Genomic DNA, 12,831 nt, shown 5'->3' with positions numbered 1-12,831 from the left:
AAGCTTAGATCTTAGTGTAGCACAAAAACTTAACCAAGAACATAGATTGATTCTACTTTAAGAATACTCATTATTTGAAAATTTGAACTTACAAACCGAAATTCTGGCCTTTATTCATAATGTAAACTATCTTTCTCAAATATTACTTATCTTCTCAATAAGGCCTTCCTTGTTCTAAAATCTGAACCAAATTCTCCAAAAAAACTACCCATTTTCCCCTTTCTTGATTTGTTTTACTTATAACCTAACATACTATTATTTTACTTATTTATTGCTTGTAGTTCCCAATACAGTGTATATTTCCTTAAAAGGATTTCTGCCTTTGTCTGTTCATTTACTTGTTCCTAGTGCCTAGAACAGGTAGCAGCTCAATAAATATTTGTTGCACGGACGAATGAAAGGCTCATCTTTAAAAACGGAGTTTTTACTGTTGGATTTAGTAAAGTTCCTTTGCTGTAAAGTAATGTGAAACTTTAGCAACAAATTGTCTACTGTTCTGAATGAGAGAATGGCTTAAATGAATGAAAGGAAAACTTACATTAGATTAAAGAGAAAATAAAAAAGATCCTGATGAAGGCAGGGGTTTAGTGAAATTAAGAGAAAATGGGAGTGGGCCACGGTGGCTCAGCAGGCAAGAATGCTTGCCTGCCATGCCAGAGGACCCGGGTTTGATTCCCAGTGTCTGCCCATGTGAAAAAAAAAAGAAGAGAAAATGGGAGGCACAAACTAATAGAGAAGTCATGAAACTGAAGACAGGAGGAGGGAGAATAAAAAAGAAGGAATGATAAGAAATCTCAGAAAAGATAGTATATGAAAAAAAGAGAATTATCACCAGGCAGTCCTATGAGACTGAAATAACTGGACTCATGGGGAATAAAGAGAAATAACCTGAAAGCATAGGGGTCCAGGGCTGATGTCAGCAAAACTTTTCTGCCAATGACCGTCTCTATTAAACTTATAAATGTAGTGTGAAAGCAGCCATAAACAAAACACAAGCAAGTAATCTTGACTATGTTCCAGTAAAATTTATTTATGGACACTGAAATTTGAATTTCATGAGCCACAAAATAGTATTTAAAAAATTTTTTCCCCAACCATTTAAAATGTAAAAAACATTCTAGGGTTGCAGGCCATACAAAAACAGATGTTGGGCCAGATTTGTCCTGAGGACTATAGTTTGCCAACACAACGACTTGAGGGATAGTGGGCAGAAGGGGAAGCAGGGTTAACTGGTTTAATAACTAGGACTATTCATGAATGCTCCTGCATTAAACTTATATGAAGAAAGCATCCCACACCTCAACATGTACCTTAACATTAATTGGTCTTAATGTTAAGACCAATTCTTACTTTACTTTAACATGAAATCAGCTCCAGAAATAAAATAATTGATTCATGGACTGTAATAATTCTCATAAAGAAGAGTACGCTAATCATAATTTTAAAGACACACCATGCTGTAGAAAGTTATCCTAAAATTATAACAATAGATAAATTATTCATTACCATTTTGTCCCTGAGTCGCTCTCCATGGATAAAAAAGTCAGCACATCCATTCTCTTCCTGATGAGGGACTTTGAAGACAGTGACACAGCTTAGTCCACTCCCTCCAAGTGGTAACCATCCACCACTTGAGTCATCCCGGGTCATCACCACAGCTCGCACTCGTGCATAACTATTACTAAAACAGATGCAAAGATTAGAAATTAGGTTTTCCATAAACAAAAAACAGCCAAGCTGTCAGTCTTGTTTGAGAAACCAAGGACCACATTAGTTTGTATGTGGTGACTAAAGTGCTCACTACTTGAAAGAAACCTACTTGAAAGAAGGTAAAAAATCATTAACTTCTAACTTTAAAGATTATGCTTTATTTTGAAGACTAACCTCATAATAATATTGAACTCTTATTTCAAATTATCATTTGATGGAACAAATTATGAGGGACTCCAGAGATAAATACTGCCAAACTACATAGGTTATTACCAAACTGGTCTCTATATATGTCTGCTGCAATATTATAAGCAGGACAAATTACTTTTACTAACACTTTAGGAGCATATTATAAACAAAATGCCAAAACAAACATGCTTAGCACAGATGTTACATATTCAATTTCTTCTACCATAGGAATCTTTTCACTCATACACAAATCATACAAAAGAGGTATTTCCTGTTTAAATAACTTATTAAGAAAATTGGTCTACAGAAACCTTTTATGCCTTCTTTTTGATGAGGTATAGTCTTAAGACTACATTCTAGTTTCAACTCAGAATCATTATTTTCCAATATTAACAACTATTCTTCATCTAAAATCTAGGAAGTGTTTTGTGTACTGAATTTTCTAGACAGCTGACTTCTAAAGCTTTAATTCTAAAACTTTTATTTTTAACTTTACATATTTACTTATTGAAGTATAAGGTACAGACAGTAACATGCATCAATCTTAAATATACAATTCAACAAATTCTGACAAATGTACACATCTGTGTAATCAACATAGTAATCAAGATATAGAACCTTTTCATCATACCAAAAAATTCCGTGTCTTCTTCCCAACAAACAGGCAACCATTGTTTTGACTTCTACCAGAGATCATTCTTATTTGTTTTTGAACTTCATATAAATGCAATCAAACAGAATCATCACTTGTTTACTTTTTGTCTGACTTCTTTTGCTGGGTCTGCTGTTGTGTGATCAATAGTTCATTCCTTTAATTGTTTAGTAAGATTTCCACTGAATAAATATACCACAATTTATTCTTACTGCTGTTCATGAACATCTGAATTCTTTCTAGTTGTTGGCTATTATGATTAAAGCTGCTATAAACATTTTTAAACAAGATTTTTTGTAAATATGTTTTTACTTTTCTTAATTACCTAAATGATGGGTCATAGGATTGGTATATGTTTAATTATATAAGAAACTGACATTTTAATAAAGTGATTGTACCATTATACATTCTATCAATAATGTATGATCATTTCAATTGTTCTACATCCTTGTCAACATTTAGTATTTTCAATATTCTTAATTTTACCCACTGTGGTGAGTGAGTATACATTGTTTTTAGTTTCCACTGCTAATGACATGAAGTTGAACATCTTTTCATGTGTTTATTGCCCATTTTTTAAATTTGTCTTTTGGTCTTTTTTGAACTGCCTGCTTTTTAAATGATTTTTAGAAGTTCTTTAGATATTCTGGACACAAGTCTTTTGTTAGGGAGTAATATACTTTCAAGTTACACCATGTTATAAAGAGTTAAGGATTCCAGAGTCAAACTTTCATGAGTTGTATGAGCAAGTTACTAGTTGTGTAACCTTGGAAAAATTGCTAAACCTCAGTCTCCCAAGGTTTATCCGTGAATGAAATAATAGCACCTACCTTCACCCAGCATTCACCAACTGTGAATGAAATAATGGTACCCACCATTGATAAATGTAAAGAGGGCCTGACACATAATAAAAACAATACAAGTATTAATCATTATTACTACAACAGAGAGATTAAAATGCTAGGCAAGACCTGAGAAAAAATAAAATTTACAAGCTAAACCAAAACCTTCTGTCATTTGAGTCAAAATAATTCTTTATTAGCTATTCAGGTGACCATTCTGCCTAAGCTTTTCATTATTCAGAGGTCTGGAACAGATTCTCGTATGGGCCTCATTTTTGCCAATCTTTACCTGTGAGAATCTCTGAGAATACAAATGAAAACTGGTCTGAGGAAGCATGGTAAAGACTTGGCTGGCTTAAGCAACAAACTAGAATCCTCTCTGGGATGCCATGGAGTGACAACTGTAAATGTGACATGCATCCCAAGAGCTTGTGAGAATTTATTACAGTGGGAACCAGATAGCTTAAAGGAATATAATCAACACTAGATGAATGGCATCTGTTTTATCAAGAATACATGTAGGACAGGGGATTGAGAAAATCCCTAGAATGAGCTGAGACTCAGCATCAAGGTATTGAGAAAACCTTCTCGAACAAAAGGGGGAAGAATGAAATAAGACAAAATAAAATGTCAATGGCTGAGAGATTCCAAACAGAGTCTAGAGGTCATTCTGGAGGTTATTCTTACGCATTAAATAAATATCACTTTGTTAGTCAAGATATAATGGAGAGGCTGGAGCAATTTGCCTGAAAATGTGGAGCTGTGTTCCAGTAGCCATGTTTCTTGAAGATGATTGGATAATGATATAGCTTTCACAATGTGACTGTGTGACTGTGAAAACCTTGTGTCTGATGCTCCTTTTATCTACCTGTCAACAGATTAGTAGAACATATGGAATAAAATAAATAATAGGGGGAACAAATGTTAAAATAAATTCACTTTGAAATGCTCGTGATCAATGAAAGGGAGGGGTAACGGGTATGGTATATATGAATTTTTTTTGTTTTCTTTTTATTTCTTTTTCTGAATAGATGCAAATGTTCCAAGAAATGATGATGATGATGATGAATATGCAACTATGTGATGATATTGTGAATTACTGATTATATATGTAGAATGGAATGATCAAAAATTAAGAATGTTTGCGTTTGGTGTTTTTTGGTATTAAAAAAAAAAGAATGCATGTAGGTCTAAGATTCTCCCAGATGCATGTCACGTTAACTAACACATTATTAGGTTCAGATTATTAAATGCTTGTGAACTCAACTCATTCATTTAAAACCCGATACACCCAAAGTTCAGAGACATTACAATGTCACAAAAAGGTAGAGCTTGGGTCAGAATCAGAACTCAAGTGCTCAATAATTATTTGTATGTTCACCTGTAGGATCCTGATTCTCCCCTTATAGATGATTATGTAGTAAATTAAAAAATTACATTAGAGTCTATAGAACTTGGAAGACCCAAAGAAAATACAATTCAGAAGCTCAGAGCATATTTTTACTTCACAGTATGAGAGTAGGTATCCTCGTTATGGCATAAACTCTTATTTTATCATCTTTGAATCTTACTAATTCTCATTTACAATTTGTATAATGCCTTTTAGGTCTAGATGATCATCATTTACTCAACTGAATTATACTCTAGGGAGTAATGGAAATACAGACTTCTAAACAACTAGGGTATTAACATATTTAGAATTTTCTAATAAGATCAGAAAACACCAAACGCAGATCTTATTTTCTAATAAGATCAGAAAAGGGTCAATCCCTAGGACCTATCGCATAGACATCAGAGTACCCTCCCTATACATTCTTAGCCTCTATTTCCAACTACTTTCCTAAAGGAGGCTGCTCCTCTCACAGAGGCTTCTGTGGGGGCAGTGATCATATTATTTGACCCTGTTTTTATCCTAGACATGGTTGACTAGACTAAATTAGGTACTTTATCTAAGGCAAGGCAAATCATAAAGTAGAAGTAGTCAATATTCTATGAACCTGTTTTGCCTCTTGAAAAAGATAGGCCGGTCTCTTTCTCAGTAATTCAAAAACATATGGGAAGAATTTGTCTATTTGTATCCTGAGCAAAAATCTGAATAGGATTCATTGAAACATGCTATTAAAGCAAAACTGGTGAGCAGTGGAAAAGGCCATGGCAAAACAAAGACATTTGGCAAAATGGATTATAGTACACAATGAAGTCTGATGTGTTACCGAGATGAACACAGAGCAGATCCAAAGAGCACAGAAAGATACTATCAAACACACAAGACTGAGATTATCAGCCTATGAGAAAGACTAGCAGGACTGTTTAAAGAGCCTTAGATACTGACATTTTAGTTCCAAAAATTACAAGTTTTTCTTTTAATAAGCCCTCTTTTCTTTGAATTACTATGATATTTCTTGCAACCAAGGAGCTTAATTAGAACAAAATTGTTTATAAATTGAATCAAAGAGGAGAGAGTCAATTAAGTTAGTGCTAAGCATACTTCTCTCTGACACCAACAGTTATGTGCTGGTGGCAACAAACAGCACTAACAAGACACCTCTTCTGCCCCAAATGGTCTAAGACCTCAAAGAGAGGTTTGATAAATTTTGACCTTCAACTACTTTATTTAAAAAAAAAAAATTACAATCACATTTCATCAGTGTTGACACATTTATTCTCAATCTAATGGCGGTAGTAGGGACTTATTAGCATATCAATCCAAAGGGTAAACATACATCCTAAAAAATTATTATTTTATTACCATTTACGTCATGAAGTTTATGACTTTTCTAAGAAACATCTTTCATCTATGCTAAGACAGCTTGGGAAATAAAGCCATCAGTTAAATCATATTATTATTAACACTATAAGACCGCTTAGTTTATCAATGACCTATGGTGCTTTGCCAAGGATATACTGTTTTAAATGGAGTTTTAAAATTTCTGAAATTTAGACAATGTAACCTGACAATTATATTATTTTCTATTTTTAAAACAAAATAAAAAGTGTGCATAAGATTATGAGAAAATATATAAAAACATTAGCAATTATCTTAAGATAGTGAAACTAGATATTTTCCCTTTATCTGTTTCTTCAAAATGTTACTTTATAATATTTGTAAATTAAAAATAATTCAAATGAAGTAGGAGCTCATGTTTTAACTATACCCTGGCTTTAGCCAGTATATATTGTAAACATTTTAGAATGGTCCCCTCACTACCCCAAATTGTTTTTTACTTCTTTATAAATATGATAGCAAGAAAAGAGTCACCCCCAGAGAACCTCTTTAGTGGCGCAGATGTGGACTCTCTCTTTCTCTCAGCCAACAGGGCAAACAAGCTCACTGCCCTCCCCCTCTCTACGTGGACATGACTTCGAGGGATATAAACCTCCCTGGCAATGTGGGACAGAAATCCTAGAATGAGCTGGGACTCAGCATCAAGGGATTGAGAAAACCTTTTCAACAGAAAAGGGGAAGAGAGAAATGAGACAAAGTGTCAGTGGCTGAGAGATTTCAGAGTCAAGAAGTTATCCTGGAAGTTATTCTTACTTGTTATATAGATATCCCCCTTTTAATTTATGGTATATTAGTGGCTAGAGGGAAGTACCTGAAACTGTAGAGTTGTGTTTCAGCAGCCATGTTTCTAGAAGATGATTGTATAATGATACAGTTTTCACAATGTGACTGTGTGATTGTGAAAACCTTGTGTCTGATGCTCCTTTTATCTATGGTATGGACAGATGAATTAAAAATATAGAAAAAAAAATTAACAAATACTAGGGGGAACAAAGGTTAAAATAAATTGAGTAGATTGAAGTACTAGTGGCCAATGAAAGGGAGTGGTAAAGAGTATGACATGTATGAGTTTTTTCTTTTGGAGAGATGCTAATATTCAAAAAAATGATCATGGTGATGAATACACAATTATGTGATGACATTGTGAGCCATTGATTGTAACCATGACAAGAATGTTGGTATGTCAGTTCATTGTTTATAATAAAAATATTTAAAAAAAAGAAAAAGAAAAGATGTGCTGTCTTTTCTAGGAAATCAGATAAAACAAAGATGTCCTTGCTGGATCAGACAATTGCTATTCTTTGAATATTTTGTGAACAAGCAAGGCTGTCTGATTACACTGTACACCTTAATACAAGAAAATATTTTTAAAGTTGGCAAGTTTTTCCAAATTTAGAATGATAAAATGATTAAGATATCTTTTATGCCTAAACTATATCTGAGTTTTCAAAAATGACGATGAGGTAATACAAAGGATTTGCTTTTTCATCTTATTAAAAATAACAAAAATTTTCTATTATTTTTCAAGTTTAATTGTCCATTTGTTAGGTAAATTTGTCTTCCAAACTTAATAAAAAACAAAACAAAACAGAAAAAGACAAGCTTAAAAGAGAGTCTTCTTGCTAAGTCAATTATAAATAACTAAAATATACTAACATAAATATCTTGCAATGATTGAAACATTTCCAATTTACAAACAATACTTATGTTTAAGATCAAAGACTGATAAAACAACTACCTACAAAGATTGTTACAGGATTCTAGATTCACAAAACCTTACCTCCCATTTTGTTCTTAAAGGGTCTGGATAGGCACTAGGGGTGCCTCAACAGTATGGGAATTATCAGTGGTCTTTGTTCATTTTAGTTTTTAAACAGATCTGGGTAGCCAAGGTATATCTACCCTAAGAGCCAGAACAACAATAGGATGTAAAAACTTCAATTAATTTAGTTACAGGGTCTCCTCTAAACTTAATGGTTTCTAAGCTGTACAAACTCTCTGTACAGTCAACATTTTCAGCTAGTCACTTAAACTCCTATGAAATATTGTTACTTGCCCCTTCACATATCACTCACTGTCAGCTGCTGCAATACTCTAATGCAGGCTCCCTCCTTCTACTACCTTAAGTACAGGAACCCCAGATTTACTTATATCTATTAGAATACCCTGCACAGACATTTTTGAGACTTTAGTTATAGTCAGATACTAACTTAATTGTCTGTTAATGGTTCATAATAAAAAAATTGCCAAGAAAAAAAAAGTATCAAGTAATTTAAGTTTTTTTTTTCTGAATGTCATTTTTCAACTGAACAAATAACCATTTTCCTTACTTTAGGTTTACTGCATTATAAAATTCTTCAAATTGTTCATTTAATGTTCTTCTTACCAAGGTTAACCTTTTCACCTTTGCTTTTAATCCTATAACCTCCCTAACTTCAAACTGTTCCTTTTTTCCGAAAGACAGTGGTAACTTCTTTGAGTTTGTTTTAGAGGAAGAGCCAAAAAAAACTTGCTAATGTGATTATAGCTGCAAATTAAGCATTTCAAAATTATCTAAAATTCTTCACATTAACAATGAGCTTTATTTCTTAATATTTTCAACCTAGTTTTTCAATAAAGTGAAGGGCAGAAGAACATGACCAATCACAAAGAAAATTCTGCCGAGCTGTACTGATCCATGTAGTTTCCTCTGAAAATTGCAGTACTATATTGTGTATGAGTCAGAACACAGGGAGATTTCTTACAGGTTATTATAACACATTTTACATAATGAAATACCTTAATAAATATTGTAATATACTTATTGTATTAAAGTACAATATAATGAGGATGTGGACTATAAATTACAGAGATGGCAAAAAGACAATTTTTTTTTATCAGTTAGGATTGAGTTTTGCTGGGAGTAATGAGGAAAAAGAAAAAAAAGGTCCAAAGGTAGGCAGTACAGAGCTGGCAAGCACACCCAGGCTCTTTTAATCAGTTATTTTGCTGTACCTTAGAATATGGTTTCCATCTCATAATCCAAGATGTCTGCTAAGAGTTCCAGGCACTATATTTGCATTCCAACCAGCAGGAGTAAAGGAATAAAGGAAGTGAAAAAGGGCATGCCCCAATCATTAAGGGTATTTCCAGGAATTTTTATATAGACACATTTGTTTATATCAACATTGCCTAGAACTTTGTCACCTACCTGTAAGAGAAGCTGGGAATTTTAGTCTATTCCCATGTTTCCATCTAAAAACTGAGGATCCTACCTCTAAAGAAGATACGAGGAAATAATAACCAGATTTTGGCAAAAAAGTAAAGTAAGGCAAAGAAAGAAACTAATTTAGTTTAGAAATGTTAAGTTTAACAACAGTCAGCTAGCAGGCAATCAAAAATATATCCAAATTTAGGAAATACATCCAAGTTGAAGTCAGAACTATACAAATCATTTTAATTGTTTTGTATAGCAGTGAGTCTCAACTTTGGAGGTCTGAAGGGATCAATAATGCTACTGAAATTCTGATGAAAGCTGTGGAACATCCAGTCTGAAGAAAACGTATAAATGGCTTAAAAATAAAATAATATTTAAATACAATTTTTGAGATTTATGTCCCTTCCAAGGGGTTTGCCAACATGATAAAAATTTTTCATCAAAAGGACAAAGATACCCTGTAACAGAATTGTAAGCCCCATGATTTACACAGATTCATCAAGATGACATTTCCTAGGAACTTATGTACTTGAATGTTGCTTAACAGGAAAACCATGTGTACATGATAAAATTACGGCATCTCCAAGTTCTCAATTTACAGTTTTCCTCAGCCATATCAACTTGTCCAAATACAGCCTGGATCCCAGCCCTCCCCACATACTTCTACAGAAAATTCCACAAATCACAAGTATTTCTTCTAAGGTACTGGGCTTATTTCATTAAACAAAGTATTTAGTCTGTGGAAATTATAACGTAGATAGGAAATCTTAAGGCTTCCCCTGAAGAAAGTTGGATACTCTTGGGTTGGATATAAACAGGTATGTCTTAAAACAGGAGATGCAAACTAAGAAGGTGGACATGCAGGGAAGGGAAGGGATTTTCTGAGTCTCATGAGGCTTGGACCTACGTCTCAAGAAGAGCTATGCTTGAGAGGGATTCCTGATGGGTAGGAGAAAAATGGTTTCCAAGCAAGCTTGGGTTTAGCAGAAAGGCTGTTCTATAGATCCCAAGGTGCTTATGGATAATACCTACTTTATAATACACACAGTCTAGTTTTTATCTCTTATTCTCCAAAAGTCTTCCCTGGTATTTATGACTGGGTTAGGTATCTTTTCTAGATTTTTCCATCTGTAAGGCATGAGTGGAAGGCTCAGATAATTCATACTTGATGGTCAGATGTGGGTAATAATTTTTATTAAAAGTTTGGGACACTTCCAATTTTCTGAATAGGTTAGGTGAATGATATTCATGAGTGCACAACTTATGTAGTTATGGGAAGTTTATTTTACCCAGTAGGAAGAAGGCATAGGAGTCTATTACTCTTGTTTCTCAGTGCCTTTAGTAAAATAATATTTCATGGCTTATCAGTGCTATCAGAGATATTAGTGATAAAACTGTGTTTATAATTGGGCTGAAGTAATACTCCCATGATTGCATCATAGCAGTGATAAGCACAGGCGAGATATGATCAAATGGAAAGAACAGAATCAGGGAGACTGAGGTGACCTTTCTAAGGAGGTAATTATTCAAAATTAACTCTAAAAGACGGCTTTCACTAAAGGAGTACCCATAAATTCATATATGTTGCCAATTCCTTCTCTAATATTCTGTACCTGTAACTTCATTTAATAGAAGATAAGAACACTTGCTTTTCCAAATGCACAAGAATTTAGAATGCAATTTTACTCAGACTAGCACTGAATGGGAAAGAACTGAGGAAAACAAGGATAACCTGACGACCTTAAACATACAGGAAACCAATTTTTCAGAGATTAGGAAACCAAGCTGGAGATGCAAAAATATACACTATTGGTGGCAGGGACCCAAATTCATTAGCAGAGTACCTCCTTAGAAAAGGGAAGCATCTCCACATATAGTATTAATAGTCACCAGTATCTGAGTGTACTGGATATGGACAACAATGGAAGTAAGACCTAAACATACCAGTATAGGCACCCAATAAATACTTTCATGAATGTATTCAGAAATAAAGAAAATCAGAAGACAGATCAAGAACATTCAGATCTTTGCATAAACACCTATTAAGAGTGACTTTTAAGAGTAACGGCTAAGGCAGAGTTGCAAACAGCCTGGCTAAACACTGAACGAGTGCTCCAACACAGAGCCAATCTGCAATGACTGAAGAGGTTAACTGAAATGATAATATTCACCAGATGGATTCAACGGCAGATTTCAGCAGGATGAGAATCAGAGAATCTGAAGACTGGTCAACTGAAATCATCCAGTATGAAGAGCAGAAAGAAAAAGAATGATGAAAAACTGAATAGAGACTAAGGAACCTATGGGACACAATCAAGTGTAACAATATATGCTTAACGGGAGTCCCAGAAGAAAAGGAGACAGAGAAAGTGGCAGAAGGAATGTATGAAGAAATAACGGCTGAAAACTTCCCAAATTTGGTAAAAGACAAAAATCTACAACATCCAAGAAGCTCAATGTACTTACTCCCAGGGGGTATAGATGCAAAAAGATATACATTAAGTCATAATTCAAACTGGAAAAAGACAAAGAGAGACTCTTGAAACAAGAGAAGTAACTCATTATGTACAAGCAATCTTCAATAAGATTAACAGTCAAAATCTCATCAGAAACCATGGAGATCAGATGTTAGTAGGATGACAAAGTACTGGAAGAAAGAAACAGTCAACGAAGAATCCTACACCCAGCAAAACTATTCTTCCAAAGTTAGGATGTGTTTAAGGTATTCCCAGATCAACAAAAGCAGAGGGAGCTTGTCATCAATGTTAAAGGGAGTCCTTTAGGCTGAAATGAAAGGACACTAGACAACTTGAAGTCTAGTGAACTCCAGTAAAGGTAATTACATACGTATAATAGCAAATATGATTGTACTTTTTGGTTTATAACTCCTCTTTTTGCTTCCTATGTGATTTAAACGATAAATGCATACAGCAAAAATTATAAATAATTATAAATGGCCTTATAGTGAATAAAGATGTAATTATGACAATAAAAATATAAGTGGGGAACAGAACTATATAAGAGCAGAATCTTCAATAGTACTGAAATTAATTTTGTATCAATTCAAACTTGAGTGTTATAAATCTAGGAACTTAATAGTAATTTCCATGGTAACCATTAAGAAAACATATCAATTAATATACAGAAAAGAAAATGAGAAGGGAATTAAAATGGTACACTAAAAAAACTTAGAAAAAATTCAACAAAAAAAGCAATAGTGAAGGAAAGGAGGGACGAAATACTGTAAGATACACAAAAAAATAGCAAAATGGCCTAAATAAGCCCTTCCTTATCAGTCTAAATTTTGAATGTAAATGAATTAAACTATCCAATCCAAAGGCAGAGAAAAATCACAGAACAGATGACAAAGTCATCATACACTGATAAAAGGGTCAATAAAGAAGATGTAACAATTATAAAGATATATTTTACCAAGTGCAATAGAGCACCAAAATGT

The 12,831-nt window shown here is 33.7% G+C and overlaps 1 protein-coding gene across 2 annotated transcripts in view; it reads right to left on the bottom strand.

The window, feature by feature from the left end:
* The window catches only part of SPRED1 (sprouty related EVH1 domain containing 1), a 122,500-nt gene that overhangs the window by 60,410 nt on the left and 49,259 nt on the right, over positions 1 to 12,831 (bottom strand). Inside the window, exon 2 of one of the 2 annotated variants that reach the window (XM_077127417.1) lies at positions 1,507 to 1,681. The exons of the other annotated variant lie outside the window; for it this stretch is intronic. Coding sequence (XP_076983532.1) covers positions 1,507 to 1,681 — 175 coding nt within the window. The remainder of the gene's footprint in view (positions 1 to 1,506; positions 1,682 to 12,831) is intronic. 2 annotated transcript variants of the gene reach the window in all.

The sequence above is a fragment of the Tamandua tetradactyla genome, chromosome 14 (genome assembly GCF_023851605.1).
Source record: "Tamandua tetradactyla isolate mTamTet1 chromosome 14, mTamTet1.pri, whole genome shotgun sequence".
Taxonomy (NCBI): Eukaryota; Metazoa; Chordata; class Mammalia; order Pilosa; family Myrmecophagidae; genus Tamandua; species Tamandua tetradactyla.
This window is presented reverse-complemented; position numbering and strand designations above follow the sequence as displayed.